Here is a 15,608-nt window from a genome sequence, read left to right as displayed (position 1 = left end):
ACTACTGGAACTTCACTGAAGTAGAAAAATCAGTGCATCACAACACGTGTTTCTTTAGACTGTGGCAATTGCAATTAGTACAAAGCATTAAAATATACCTTAAATAATGATGCAACCAATTAGAAGCAAGTTATCAGCCTTCTGAACTTTCTACCAAAACCCCCCACCAAAATAAACAAAGAAAAAAAACCCCACACATAGTTACCAGGTGCAATCTGTATTTTACAGCCAGACTCCTGCTGTATGCGTGAGATCTGCTCTCCACCTCTGCCAATTACTTGAAGAAAGAAAATACAGAAAAATTATTTATATTAACAGCTTCTGCTAACATCCCTCACTATACTACAACACCACATCCATACTACTTACTGAATCCAACCATTCCATCTGGAACTTTGTACTCCTCTGTCATCACAGATCTACAGAGAATGTTAAATCAAACAAAAGACAACTGCCATTCAGAGACCATACTGGCATTGAATTTAGATATATCCTCCCATTAAACTAAAGAATGCTACTGCTCCCTCTATCACCTTGGCTTACTTGCATCCCATTAACTTTACCACGTAGTCATGCAAGCGCAGTACTAAGTAAACTGGTGAAACACAAAAGTAACCACAAAATGTTCAAGTATAATAGGAATCAAAGTTTTCCTTAGTCCTCTCCACTACCAGATGTGGCGTACAGAGGCCACTGTAGCATTTTCAGTTTCATCTGTATATCCAAAGTGTGCTGAAGATACACCAATTTCACATCTCATCTATCAAAACCAGCCAATGCATAAGAATGATAGTTGGATGTGTTGTTTAAAGAAATAAGCAGAGAAAACTACTAAGTAGTAGCAAATGTAGCTACGTTGTAATATGTTGTGCTAAGTCTGTTGGTTGGTTTTTCAAAAGTCAGTAGCTTTCCTTTCTGTTTACAAAATAGCATCAACCTTTTCCCCTTCAGACTTCCTTCCAACTTTGGTAATGCTACCTACACTCAGGTACTAAAAACCAACAACACATTTTCCTTTTACTAAGCTTGATGCACAGCCTAGGCTGCGAAGAAAAAGAATTGAGACAGCAATATAGATGCATTCTAAGTGTTTGGCTTTGGATGTGAAGCTAAAATTTCAACATATCACACAGACAGAGTAATTGCTTTATGCATCGATACCCCCTTTTCAGAAAAATTTCTTGAAACTACTTTCTTTCAGTAAAAAGGAAAACTATTTAAGAGGCTGTGTAATTCTTACCTTTGCTGCTGATGCATCGGTGGTAGCTGATTCCCAAAAGCTATAAATAAATAGTTAAAATTAAATTCAAACAAGTGGTTTAATTTACAGCTAAACTTCTCCTTTGATAATAAAACTTAACTGTATGAACTTTTGTCTCAGTGGACTTTTTAAGAAGTTATCAAGAGATTTAGAAACAGCTAAAAAGATTCTCAACTGTTCCTAACAACTTTGTCAGTTTTACAAAGCAGACTCACACTGCTTCAAGAAAGTAAGACATAAACCCCCAGCCATTACTTTGATCTTACTGATTCAAGTTATCACCTACCAGAACACTGTTTCTTGTTCTGACAATGTTACACTTGTTTAGTTTTTTTTTGGCAACAAAGTAAAAATTACTTACAGTCATTCTGAGGAGCAACTTTCTTAGCATCTGGTTGATCTGCAAAATTAAGATTTTTTTAATTTTTCTGCCAAGAAATTCAAGAAATGTTTACACCTTTTAGTGTGAATTGTAACTTTCCAGTGTATTTTAGTCCCCCTTTCCTTTTTTTTCCTTTTTCTTTCTTTTTTTTCCTCCAATTTCAGGGAGTTGACCATCTGAATAAAAGAAGAGAGTCTCACGAACACTCAGCACTTGGTTAGTATAGCTGAAAAGATGTTAGGTTTTTCCATGTATCTATTCAGTAGTTTAACAAAAGGCAGTTTTCAGAACACACTGTAGGTTGCTCAGATACCCAGCCACTGAAACTTAACTAAGACAAGGAACAAAGTTTAGCTCTGTTGATTGCTCAAGCTAATGATGCTTCTATTGTAAAAAAAGAAAAAGAAAACCAAATCCATACAAAAATCAACAATGATTTAAAGAAAAAAAAATTCTGACAATGACCACAAATCTAGATCAAACATCTGAAAATACAACAGTATCACATGGCAATGCAATCTAATTCTGGATGTCGAATATGAAATTCCTATCCAAATATCAAGCATTTCATAGCATAAAACTTCAAAAAAAAGCAGATTCAAAGCAACTACATCACTATCATCCAAATCCTTTCTGTACAGTAAAGGAACAAAAGGCATAATCAACCTGTATCTGAAAAGATAAGACTTCAGATGCTTCCTTCCCACCCCAAAATAAAGGTTATATGAACCACCATAATTTATGTGCAGCAAAAACTCAGACACATATTCCAAGAAATATTTGTGTCAATCCAGAAAGATCCACTAGTTTATGTCATGTTTACATACTAAACACAGGTAATAAATAAAAATTCCTGCCTTTAAAAGGAGAGGGCATTCCCTCCCAGTGTGTTGTACTGCTCGGACTTGTCCAAGAGCCATCTACACATAAAATAAAAAGAATACATTACATATATCATCTGAAGCATCATTAGCTCATTTTTGTATATTAAAAACCTCACCTTTAATAGAAAAAAACCCTTTTATTACAGGACACAAGAACTCCTGATATAAAGCCTTAGTTACATTCTGTAGACTGAGTTTCAATCCTCTTAAAGGAAAAAAAGGCATTGCTCTTTTGTGAGACCTATGAAAACATTTCAACAAGCTCAGAGATTTTTTTCCACAATTTAGCCAGGATTTTTCGTGTATATTAACCATATCAAACCCTGTTAAGTTCAAACTGGCTACTTAGTAAGAGACAGAAGATGACACACACACATCTCAGAAGAAAACTTTACTGCAGTGTAAGACAAATCCAAAAAGCTGCAACAAGTTCGAAGATTCAAGTATGATCTTATCAGGGTTCACACATGCTATTGGCTTAAATATTAGACTAGGCAAGTGTCTACAAGGTAGAAAATTTTCTTTCCTGTCTTTTTTTAAAGTCCTATGCTTTTACAATGAAATGCATTAATACTTTTACTTGAAACATCAAATTTAAGGAGTGAGCACTTCCTTATCTGCTTGTAGTTTACAAACTAATCAGTCCTACACAACAACATAAGACTTAAATGACATACCTGTGTGTTTCTCAACCATTGATTTATCTGCCCACCCCCCCACATATATTTTCCCTTTTAGAGCATTTAAACCAGGTTTAAGATTTTTTAGAACAGGCTTACATTCACTTCAGGTTAGAGCACATTGGTTTAAAACAAATTTCCCCATTAAACTGAAAATGAAAAAGCATGTCATGATCTATAAAGGGAACAAAATGTTTTTATGCTATACTATGGGAAAAAACCTCACAAACAAAAAAAACCACCTGTATCTTTCTGGCACCGTGGCCATACCAAACAAAAATAAAGGCAGCAGCAACGAATGCATACCTCCATCCTCAAGAGGTCTTTTTTGTCCTCCATAACCGTAGTCGTTTGAATTCATTGATGTGCCAGCATCTCCTCCAATTTTTGCTGCAATCTAAACAAAAGGCAGAAATTGTGAGGGGAAAAAAATAATCCAGGCAGGCCTCATATAGTGCAGGTCTTCTGAACAGTTTTGAGCCATTTAGACAAAACGCGTATTAAAACGATCCCAAACAAGTAAATAGGAGACTGCTGCTAGAAACAGTTCGGCTCACAGAATTTTATTTTCACGTCTTAAAGGAGACCTGTGCTTATGCTTCAACAGCAAAGCTTCCTATGATTTCTTCATGGGTTGAAAAAAACCACTTGACTACCCGTCAAGCAACAAAAAACTTTTGTACGAAACGGGCTTTTCCTTTTCTACCCATTCTTCACGAAACACTGCGGTATCTCCCAGGCAGCCTGACCGCTAAAACTATTCCAAACCCTTGCAGTCCCGAAAACACCGGGTCTTCAAATACTGCTATAACCGCGACTGGCTATTACCGGACAAAGCAAAAACTCCCCCTGAGAAATAATGAAAACATCGCCCGTGGTGCAAACGCTACAAATAAAAATCCGGGTTAAAGAACACGCTAAAAGCCAGCCCTCGCCGCCTTCACTCCGCAGGCCGCGGCACTTCCCAACCGGTCTGAGCAGGCTGGCGGCCACGGCGGGCGCCTCGGGGAACACAATACGGGCCGCGGGCGGGGCCGCCCGCCCTCTTGCCCCCCGGCCGCCCGAGCGGCCCAGCAAGGCGCCGCGCCCCCGGCAGCCGCCGCTGGCCGCCGGCTGAGATTTCACCTCCGCGCAGGCCGGCAGCCGGGGCCCCACAGCGCCGCTCCCCTCACCATGCCGCCCCGCGAAGACGCGAGTGGCTGCAGGCCGAGCCGGGGCGCTGCGGCCGCCCGGCCTGCCAGCCCTGCCAGCCGGCGATGGCGGAGCGCAGGCGGCCGGGAACTGGCCGGAAAAACCCTTCACGGCGCAAGGAAAGCGGGCGGCGGGGGCGCTCGCCGCGGCGTGCGCGGAGGGGGGCGAGGGGCCGGGACAAAGCTCCCCCCCCACCCACTCGGCAGACACATCTTGGCGGAGGGGACCCCTCCTCAGGTCTCCCCGGGGCCCAGCGTGGTCAGGGCGCCGCCCGCTGACTCCTCCCGCGGCTCAGGCACGGCGGCCTGGTCAGCGGCCGCCTCCAGGCCCCCGGAGTCGAGCGCCCATTGATTTGACAGAGCCACGTTACGCACACACCTGCCTAGCCCTCTGCAGCGCATCTTTAAAGGCATCGTTCACTCCTCCACCTCCACCGCCGCCTCCCCCGGGAGCGCCCGAAGCAGGAGGGGGCACCGTGGAATAGTCCGCCATACTCGCTCAGCCACCGCTTCCTGCCCCACTCGCTGCCTGCCAAGAAAGAAAGAAAATGGCGGCGGGCGGGAGCCTTTCACATTCCTGCGCGGCATCGTGCTCGGGGGGGGGGGGGGGGGGGGGAGGGAAAGCGGCGTGACCTCGCGAGATGTCGGGCGAGATTTCATCGGGGAGCCGGAGAACAGCGGAGAAACCTCGCGGCGTTTCGGCCGAGCGCCGGGGCGTGCCCTGCGGCGGGGTGGGGAAGGGGGCGGCGAGCTCGCGATGTTTCCGTAGCGGTACGAGTGGTTAGAGAAGCCCGGTGATAGGGCTCGGGGCGTCACGTGGTACGAGGGGAAGGCGGGGGCGGGGGAGCGCTGCGCCCTGCTCGCGGCGCTGGGGGCGGATCTCGCGTGACTTGGTTTCGGACCGTGGGTGCGCGAGTGGGAGCTGTGCCTGGGGCGCGGAGGCTGCCGGGAGCGAGCTTGGCCCGGGGGGCGTCTGAGGCGGTGACAGTTGGGTGAGTGCGTGAGGGAGGTAATGGGAGGGGGCCCCAGGGCGACCGGCGCTGCTGCGGCTTGGCCGCCTGCCCGCGCTAGGCTGCGCCTGGGGAGGCTCTGTGCCTTCCCGGCTGGTTCCTGGGCTGGTGGGATACTGCCCTGAGCCCCGAGCGGAGCAGACAGCCGGGCTGTTTCCCGCCTCAGCGCGGCGGTGCCCTGTGGAGGGGCTCCCCGTAACGCCGTGCCGTGGCGCCTGGCGTTGTGCGGCCGCCTGGCGCTGCCAGTGTCCCCGCTATGGAAAATAACCAGGCTCCATTTCCGGGGGAGCAGCCTTGGCGCCTAGTGCTGGAGGCTTAACGGGAGCGGGAGAGCCCAGGGCCGCCTGGTCGGGCTTGTTGCCGAGCCCCGCGGAGAGGCAGAGCCGCGGAGCCGGGGGGCAGAGCGGGCGCCGCGCCTCCCCGCCCCGGGCTGGCCTGTCACCGCCGCGTCCCCTCGGGCGCCCGTTCGGAACGGCTTTTCGGCCCTGCACCGCCCCGCGGGACGGGGCCTGCCTTTTCGTTGCACCTTTCGGGGAGCTTCGCTGGTCTCTTCCTGCAGCGTCCGCGATTGTTTATTTCTTAGTTGAAAATGGGCGCTGTTCCTGTACAGTTTTTACAGTTGCGGGGATTTTTTTCTTCGCTGCGCAAGCACAAGCTTTAACGAACAATTGGAGCTAGTAATGCTTTAATCTAGGCCCTGTTTAGGTCCTGTGACCTGGTGGGGATGAACTGTCATGCTGAATATGGATAACTGTTGCAAAGGCTTTGCATCTAGATAAGGTCATAGAATATCTACTTAGCTGTCATAGCAGTACGGACTAGATAATACTGAAGGGGAGCTAAGCACTACGACTACTTTCTGTATTGCTTTGAGGGCAGGCTTTGCAGATTTTTAAGAGTTTATTTATACGTGTCGATCTGTAGCTTCTTTGTGGGCTCTTCCATATTTTTTTTTTAAATATACTTGTTTTTTAAATGAAGTGTAGGAGGTCTTTTCCAACCTAAATGAGTCTCTGTTTCTCTGTTGTCAGTACTTTTAATTAAGGGACGGTTGTTTTGGACTTTGCCTACTTTTGGACTACGCGCAGTAAGTGAGAAACTGTTGAAGTTGTAGAAGAAAATGTGCCTTGGCGAGCCCTGTAGTTCCATGCTGCCTTAAGGAGTTCCTGGTTTCTCCTTAGTCCCTTCAGTTCTGGCTGTTTATAAATGGGATCATTCGAGCAGACCTTAAGACACAGTGCTGCTGCTGAGGTCGGGTTACCCTGCATCTCCAGTCCAGATAACGCTAGCAAAGGAGGCTGAAAACGTGTGCTAGATTTTTTTTCCCTTCTATAAAACTTTTGAAGTAGTATAGCTCAAAAGAGTTTTAAGATTAATATATTCCAGAACATTAAAATTCCTCCATGCTTCTAGGCAGATTGCAGTGTATAATTAGAGGTAGGTGAAACTTGCTGCTGTGATACTTCTGCTGAAAAAGCCTGTTCAGAAGAACTAGCATATACTTTCCATTAATGTAGCTGTATTAGTGGTGGAGGGGGAAGCAAAAATAGGTTTGGAAAGTGGAAACTTAATTTTTATGCTTGACTGTGCTATTTCTAAACAATAATTTGACCTTGAACTATTTTTTTTCATTTCCTTTGTTGCTGAGAATTTGGCTATGTATACCAGGCTTGTTATGCAATAGTAGTTGACTATGATGCATCTATGCTAATGCTGGCTACTGGCTATGTCTTTTATGGCTCTTCACTTACTAAAGATGTGGAGCATCTATGTACTTTGCTTTTTATTGTTACAAAATGGGCTAATGATTCTTTGCTAAGTTCTGTGAGACAAGCCGGTAGCTGTATAACACTGATGATATTTTAAAGCAGTTATAATGCCGTGGACGCACAAACAAACCACAGTTATATTTTTAATATTTTTTTTTAATCAGATACTGTGTTTACGAGGGAGTTTGTTCTTCTGCCAAAAGGTATTCAGGGTACTTCTAAATATAAGCTAGTTTAGGGTATTGCGAAAACATAGATGTAAAAGTGTGGAACTGACTCTGTCTAAGCTGAGGCACTTCAGTACATGCTTGCATTTTCTTTTCAGTTGTTTCTTTCCCTTTAATAATTGACTCCAACTTTGGTCTGTGGTGACCAGAGCAAAGAATAAGGCAGTTGTGAAGGAAGTGGTTAGCTATTACAAGTAAGGACCTTGTACAGGGTTATAAAGGATTACATTTCTTGTAAAGTTGATTCTGCAACTCTCTGGGTAGTGTGTTTTGTTTAGCTTTGCCTTAGTGTCTAAATACCTGTACAGGAAAACTGATTACAGTCTTTTAACTATCAGAGAAGAATAACCATTGTGATCTTTTTAAATCTGCCTGCTATGCTTTCTGCAAGTCATTGCTGGTGTGGGGAAATGGGCAATTTGCAATTGGTTTCTGATGATTTCATCACTTTGGGAGATAGAGGTCAACTGATTCAGATCCTAACTGTCAGCTGGTGCTCCTGCACTGGCAAAGAGTGTCCAGGATCTGCAATATTATCAGTAAAAAATTCCCTTAAGTAACTACTGAAGAGAAGATTAATCATGTGCTCTGTATATGCTGGTTTTTTATGAGCTTTCATATTTACTACATGTGCACTGAAGTAAAAATTAATAATTTCAGATCCACAATTTGGATCTGAAAGAGAACATGCTGGTGGGGAAATCATAATACTAAAGCATAACTTAAACTGTCTACAATCTATACAATGCTCATAATTAAGTTTTCTTATGAGAGAGATGAGGTCAAGGGGAACAGTTTTTAGTACTGAAACAGTAAGATTACTGTGTAGAATTCACCAGCCTAAGATGATCCAAGTGATAGCTGTGTCTTCCTAGTCAACACATACTCCTATTATGCTTCGTTCCAGACAAATGCAGAAGCATGGGTTGCTACAGAGAAATTAGAGGGGTTAAGAAAACTTATTTGTGGGAGAGGATGAGAGTGTGGGAGAGGAACAGCAGTCTGCTCTGCTGCAGCTGCTGTCACATCTGCCTTTCCTTCGGTGATGCTAATGCAGCTTTCGTCTTGGCTTTTGGGGGAAGGGCAGGAGTGAATTTGCTCCCTAAGCCCATAGCTAGGCCCTTGTGAACCAACTTTTATATATTAAGTTTCCAAAAAATGCAGATCTGTGGGGAGTTTTGGCTTGCATTTAGTTGTGCTGCTTTTCTTAGCAAAAAAGTTTTACTGTATCAAGTATTTGAAGAAAAGCTGTGTAGCTATTGTAGATTCTTTAGAATACCTGTCTTGCACATTTTACTCTTGTGAATCTTATTTCAAATGGATTTGATTTAAAGTTAGAAGTGGGATGGAGCTGCTGAAAGGAAATTTAATAGTAAAACTTAAAAGGGAAGAAGGGGTCTTAGCCCCAAGGTTTCTGTTGAGGTCTACCAGCAAATTTGATTTTGGGCTTGGGGGCAGTTGAGCAATAAAAGATTATTACGACCTAGCCTCTAGAATTTTGACTAGCTTAAAGAAGGCTATCAAATTGCATTAGGCCACCATTGCATTAGGTGTGTCACAGGTACAGAAGGATAAATCAGAACATGCACTTCTTCCTTAAATACAGCCGCAGTATGCAGTGAGGCAGCACAGATCACCATATAGAAAGAATGTAGTGCAAAAAGGCAGCTGGATAATATTAGTCAGCGTGATAATGTGGTCATCAGTCTTCAGTGTCAGAGTTGTTCAAGGGGGTTGGATGTTTTTGTGTGGATGTCATGGGAAGGAAGGCTTTGAGAGTGCAGATAGTTTGTTTGCTGTTAACATCTGCAAAACACCTCAAAGATGGGGGAGAATGAGGGGGAGAAAAAGTGTGAAAAGCCTTGCTTGAAATAAGTGGTTTAGTGGAGCTAGGCATGGAAGTTGATGTGAATAGGGATTAAGAAAGGCAGAGATGGGGACTGAGGGACTTTGAAAGAGAGAACAAATAATTAATGCAGTAGCTGTAGAGGCTAGAAGTGCTTAATGTATCAGTCTGTCAGCAAAGCACTGAACAATGTGCATTCAGGTCCTGTTAATAAGTGTGTAAATTACATAGCTTGTTGAATTAAGGCAGTGATGTTCAAAATTTTCATCTTGGAAGTGGGAAAAGACTGATTAGTTTCAAGAAATCGGTGTATTTCCCTATTATGTAGGCCCAATTCCTGGTAGTATTCTTTCTGATACTGTTTAATTGCAGCTAACAACTATATTTGTTACTTTGTGACTCAGAGCACCTTTTTTTTAAACCAGATTGTGCCTATATTATAGTGTCAATTAAGAAGACAAGCATAAAAGATAAATCTTTTGTGAGGGTGAGTAATGAAAAATGGAAGAGATGGGTTAAAAGCTCCAAATGACTAATCCCTTCATTCCACAAACCCATGATTATGACAAGCTAATCTAAACTTTATTGTAGGGGTTCCATGCATGTTTTGGGAAAAATAAAAGTTTGCAGTGAAGTTTATGAATGTGTAAGGGTATTTTTCTCTTTAAGAAATCAGTATCCAAAGGCACCTTAGAGAAAGCTCTAGTCTAACTGTTCTTTCCGTATCTATTTGTGGTTAAAAGTATCTTGGTGTAACCATCAAAAGCCCAGCTGTGTTGAAAAATGAGCTCTCAACAGCGCTGCATAGACTTGGAAAGAGATGAATGTTGCTGGCTTAATCTCAGATATCACTTAAAAAAAAAATCATTGATGTGGACGTCATGATATGGCTTGATGTGAAGAGCAAGAAAACAGGAGGTTCTGGAAGTTTAAACAAAAAAAAAATACACCTGTAAACCTATGGATTGGTATATCGGTATTTTCTGTAGAGAATGTGAAGAGGAGGTCTTTTACTTTGTTTGTACAGATTGTTACCTGTTAGGAATCCTGTCAGTGAACTGATGCTGTGTAATGTTTTCATTAAATAGTCACGGAAATGGCAATTTTTATTTGCAGGTGGCCTCTACTTCATCGCTGTTCTTTGTACTGCATTTTTTCAGGAGGGGCAAGGAGAAGGTTGAAAATGTTGCTTTGTACAGTGAAATGTCTTTCTAGAACATGCTGCCATGCAAAGGTTGAACTTTTGTTATGAGTTTGAGTGAAATTTTTCATGAAACTAGAATTTCTATAGTCTGTTAGTACAGTAGCTGCTGAAATTTGCTATTGCTTTAAAAAATATTACCACTTTAGAAAACCTAGACATTTTCTGCTTAATTGTTCATCTTTCCTTGTTGTACCTTCTTTACCTTTTAATTAGGCATGCATCATTTAATCTAGAGGAATAAAGTAATTTAAGTGATGAACTGCAAAATAGGTCTACTAAACTGCCCACTTCCCTCTTCTTTTCCCAAAACTCTCACAGGTTGACTCGGGGGTAACTAACAACACATAAGAAACCTGATTTGAGCTATGGGATATGGTTGAAACATTTGAAAGACTAATGAGCAACTATTTTTGACTTCTGTTACAGCTGACTCTTGTAAATATAGCTAGGGCTGCCTGTTTTTGTCTTCTGTAGGTGAACAGAAGTACGTTCTTATTGACATGTGTTCTTTCAGGTTAGAGTTGTTCTAACATCTCCTTTTCAAATGTCTTTGTCCAACAGTTCAGCTTGTGTTTTCAGCCTTGCAAGTAAAACTATCTGCGTGAATCAGAGCAGTTGGGTGGGATTTTGACGAGTACACTCTGGAAAAAGCATCTAGTGTGACCATCTCCTTTTGCTTATGTAAGAACAGTGTGATCACATGTTCATAGCAAAAATGTGTGCAGTTCCTTATTTAGTAATGCATCAATAACCTTCATCTTGTTTGAGTACAACAGCAATTAAACACAATATAATGTAGCTGAGTCACTTTTCCAAGTAGATTTATTTATTTTGCATTTTTTCTTTGCATCAAGACTGAGAAAATAGTTTATTTTCTACTGGAAACTATTAATTTTTCTCATTATTACAGGAAAAAAGTAGAGCATTGATAGGGATTGTGCAGGCATCTTCCACCTACCCTTCACTTTTCCTCCTCTTACATGTGGCCCATAACCATGATCATGTTTATTCAGTTTTTTTTCTCTCAACTGTTCTGTTTACCGATAGCTTTTTAATTATGTCAGGGGGGAAAAAAAACCACTAATACTTTTGCAAGAAGAAAATATAATGTACAAACATGACTTGTGTCTTTTTCTTAATTATGGAACATGACTGAAGTAGTGCTACAACTCTACATAAGCCTATCAGTCTTCAGTATAAACCTGTATAATCTTCACCTTTAGCAAAATATTTCTATAATGTGTTATGTTCCACTGATGAATGTTCCAAACTGGCAGTGTGTTGGGGACTTTTTTTTTTTTAAATAGAATGGATCCAAATACATAGTGATATGCTGAGGATCATTGAAAAGAAAGACTTCAGGTTTAGATAGGTTACATGAGTCATGCCAGTGCCAGCTTCCCAGAGGTTTTTAGCAAGAGCTAACCTGTAAGGACTATCTTTGTTCTACAGGAGCCCTGAGTTCTCGGCTGCTGTCTCTTTGCTGAGACAGCAGGTTGTTAATTATATTATTTGGTGGAAGAAACTCCTTAAAATTCCTTTGCTGTGTGTGTGAAGGAATTTGAGTGAAGGAATTACTACCATACTTAAGGTAAATGCCAGTAAATTGTCATAGGTGGTGGATACCCTCCCTTTTCTACAGGTGAAAGGCTAAAAGAGGAGCTGTTGTATGCTGCTTCTGTTGAAACAAATAGTCTGCACATCCTAATGTTTCCTGGGTGATAGGCAGTTGTGATAACTAACTTTATATAAGGTATTGAAATAAATGCGTTTAAAAAGCCTTTTAAAAATTTTTTTTTCGTTTCAATTTCTTGAAGGAAAGTCAGCAAGGGTTATTGTGGAAACTAGCACTATTTTTCCATTGTCCTTTTCCTGTTAATCAGTACATAGCACTACTATTAGGTCACAGAAGTTCTTTAACACCAGAATTCATTTGGTGGAAGAATGGCAGGGAGCCAGTCATGGTTCCCAGAGTCTGAGCTGGCCTTGTGTCCGCTCTCAGGGAGCCCAGAGCAAATGTTACTTTGGTTTGTGCCAGCTGGCCCGGGTCCGTGGGGTGAATGCTGGATGCAGGAGGAGTAGCATATGAGCTGGCTATTCTTTCTCTATAGTTTTAGGGAGATTTTTGCCCCTTCTTTGCTGCAAGATTGGGGCTGAATCCATTGAATGTTATTGTTAAGCATCACTTTTACTGAAAACAGGAATATTAGAAACATCTTTACAAGTGTTACTAAATAGCTGTTTTTAAAAAGTCTGTTTATTATAAACAGCACCCCTCTTAATTTGACTTATGTGGAAAACAGTACAGATGAACTTAATATTCATTGCTTATTTTCCAAGTTTTGTATTATAAATCTGCAGGTAGGGAAATGAGGGTAGATGTCGACGCATCTTTTCAGGGTTTTTTTTTGGTGTGTGTGAATTGTGCGAGAGCATACAAGCAACTGATAGTTTGTGTCATAGGAACAGATGAAGAGGTGGTACGAGAGAGAGAGCATGGTTGCAAGTGGTACCATAGCTTGTACTTTCAAGTCAATTTTAAGTAACATGCCTCTAGTGTAGGTACACTTAAAAAAACCAACAAACCAACACAAAAAACATACCAACAAAACATTAACCTCCAATAAACACAAACCAAAAAAGCTCCCACCAACCGTTCTTGTAAGTGCTAATCAGTATGTTCAATGTTTTTTTGGAAACACACAAAAACGATACTGCAGTTGTATGACAAGGAAGCATGCTAGAACTAACATGTTAGTTGGAGCAGACCTCTAGCAGTTGGCTGAACTTGAGTTCTGAGTTGGCTGAGTTTGGGCAACATCTTTGTGTCACTGAGGTTGATTGCATAGTGCCAATGGTTGCATTTTAAGCTTCTGTGTTTTTTAAAGAGTGTTCATTCTTTAGAAGGTGAAAGTGGCTGAGTTGCATTATATTGAGATTCTAATTACTTTAATGAGGGTGCTTATGTCCAGTAAGTGTTCTGTTTAGCTCAGTAATTTGCATTCAAAAGTGGCCATAAGTAGATGCTTCAGGGAAAGTTAGAATAAAGCAAACACTTGATCCTCTTTTCTACCTTCCTAGAATTCCTGCTCTGTCAAGAAACGTGCAGTGGATCTCTTATATAGTATTTTTTCAATGTCCCGCTGAAACAACTTTTGAGTTTCCAGTGTCCTTTGGCAGAGAATTCTATGGCTTGTAGAACTTCTTAATTTTATGGTAGAAACTGGCTTCTGCTAGTTTCACATGGTGGCTCTGGCTTAGGTAGGAGTAGTCCATGAACAGTCCATGCCTCCTCTGCCTCCTCCTTTAGCCATCATTTGTAGGCCTCTGTGATTGAATTTTTTTTTTTTGACTGAAGAACTCATGTTGCCTCAATTGTTTCTCACATGGAATCATTACTATATCTTTGATCGTCTTTCATGATCCTTTTCTGAACATTTTTTTACAAAAAGAACATTATACTTGGTTTTGGGGAGTTGAGGGGAACAGAACTGCACAGTGTTATGGTGTAGAGGTACTATTGGTACTATATTGTTCATATGATACAATAATAGGTTTTTCTGGGTTTTTTTCTCTGTTCCTTTCCTAGCACCTCGTAAGACTTTATTTACTTTTTTTCCTGGCTATCTAGCGATATTATATTTTTGTTGACACTGATCAGAATTAATCAGTAGTGGGTTTTTACCTTTTATAAACAGTATGCATTTTGTTATGTGGTATAATATTTATGCTGAGAAAACTAGCATGGAAGTCTGTGGCATACATATGAAGCATATGTATAACGAATAAAATACTCCTATGTGACAATATTGAATATGTATTCAGGGTCTGAGTATGTTAGCACTTGAGGATCTGAAAGACTTGTATTGCAGGAGTGTGATGTTTCTTAAAGCAGTTAGTGGAAAGGATGTAAAAGTTAATCAAATAAAAAGCAACTAGTATTGGAGGGAAGAAGCACTGAACAATTACAAAGTATTAAACAGTTCATTATATTTAATATTTTGTTATATAACCAACACGGGAAGGTTGATGGCATGGAGTCACAAACCTGACTGGTACAGTGTAATAAATGTGTCATTTAAGTCTAACTTAATTTGTATATGGGCTGTTTCAGTACAGAATTCCTTGAGGCCTGAATAATTTCCTGAGTGATAGCAGGGTCAGCAGTCCTTTGGACAAAACCCCAGGCTTAGTATATGTAAAATTGAAAGTAGGAACTTTGACTACTGTTTTGGGTTTTTTTTTTTTTTTTCTTTCTTTGCTCCGAGCTGGTAACTTAATGAGTAAATTGTGCAGAACGTGTCAAAACAGAACATTTTCTGGGAGGAAACACAACTTCAGCTTCCTTATGAATTTGATTTTTTTGTGGCAACAGTGAGAAGCTATTTCTTTTTACCAACACAATACACGTTTTCATATATATGTTTACAAAAGTATGTATGGCATCAATGTCATTAACTACTTGAAGGCTAGTCAGTGATGTGAGGGAACCTGTTCAGTGTTTTGCATTATTGGTATTTTTCCCGGTTGACCAATCAACTTGTTTTGAAAAAGGGTCCTTTGGCAGGAATTTGTGTGGGTGGAAACCGAAGCAGTGGTTGAATCTAAGTCAGGAATTGAAAAGCACTTGTGGAATCTGTTCTTTCAGAAGAGGGAAGGCTTAACCTCTTGATATAGTGTAAAAAACCTAAAACTGCTGCAGACCGAAACTGCATAGATAACAGAAACGTTAACAACCGAGAAAGAAGGAAGGGCGGGAGCTTAGCGCTTAGCATTTGGAGAAGGGATAGGTAGTACCGATGTAGATGAGCTCAACAAGAATGTAAATAGCCTTCTGATGTGGACGTGCTAACTGCTAAAAGAAAACAAACTAGGGTAAAATAATTGTGATAGTAATAGATCAGCGACTTCCTACTCAAATGGCCCCCACCCCAAAGAAGGTGGATCCTCCGCCCGGGGGTCATGCTGATACAGATTAAAACCAGCCGGGTGGGCACGTATTAGGTTGACACGTTAGAGTGGGCAATAAGGAAGGACTAATCGTTAGCTAGCAGGTGTTTTAAGATAACAGAAACTAAATAACAAAGACTTCTAATATATGCAAAGATAAACAAGAACTTCAGGTAACTGCCCAAGCAGATGAAAAGTATATCTG

At 41.5% G+C, this 15,608-nt stretch overlaps 2 protein-coding genes across 9 annotated transcripts in view; one reads left to right on the top strand and one right to left on the bottom strand.

The window, feature by feature from the left end:
- FUBP1 (far upstream element binding protein 1) overlaps positions 1 to 4,998 on the bottom strand; it is a 39,870-nt gene extending 34,872 nt beyond the window's left edge. For 4 of the 8 annotated variants that reach the window (XM_055724323.1, XM_055724325.1, XM_055724324.1 and 1 more), the window contains exons 1-6: positions 4,777 to 4,998; positions 3,514 to 3,604; positions 1,623 to 1,661; positions 1,241 to 1,280; positions 370 to 419; positions 206 to 277 (exon numbers count right to left, since the gene is read on the bottom strand). In XM_055724323.1, the coding sequence (XP_055580298.1) occupies positions 206 to 277; positions 370 to 419; positions 1,241 to 1,280; positions 1,623 to 1,661; positions 3,514 to 3,604; positions 4,777 to 4,890 (406 nt within the window). In that variant the 5' untranslated portion in view covers positions 4,891 to 4,998. Of the gene's footprint in view, positions 1 to 205; positions 278 to 369; positions 420 to 1,240; positions 1,281 to 1,622; positions 1,662 to 2,500; positions 2,564 to 3,513; positions 3,605 to 4,776 lie in introns of all 8 variants that reach the window. The other 4 variants (XM_055724317.1, XM_055724320.1, XM_055724322.1 and 1 more) reach the window with 2 other exon arrangements.
- Positions 4,999 to 5,228: 230 nt separating this feature from the next.
- Positions 5,229 to 15,608, top strand: part of DNAJB4 (DnaJ heat shock protein family (Hsp40) member B4) — a 32,091-nt gene continuing 21,711 nt past the window's right edge. The window contains exon 1 of the mRNA XM_014278534.3: positions 5,229 to 5,389. The gene's annotated coding sequence lies outside the window, so the exon portion shown is untranslated. The remainder of the gene's footprint in view (positions 5,390 to 15,608) is intronic.

Source organism: Falco cherrug, chromosome 12, assembly GCF_023634085.1.
Source record: "Falco cherrug isolate bFalChe1 chromosome 12, bFalChe1.pri, whole genome shotgun sequence".
NCBI lineage: Eukaryota > Metazoa > Chordata > Aves > Falconiformes > Falconidae > Falco > Falco cherrug.
Note: the sequence above shows the minus strand (reverse complement) of the source record. Positions and strands in the feature narration are given on the sequence as shown.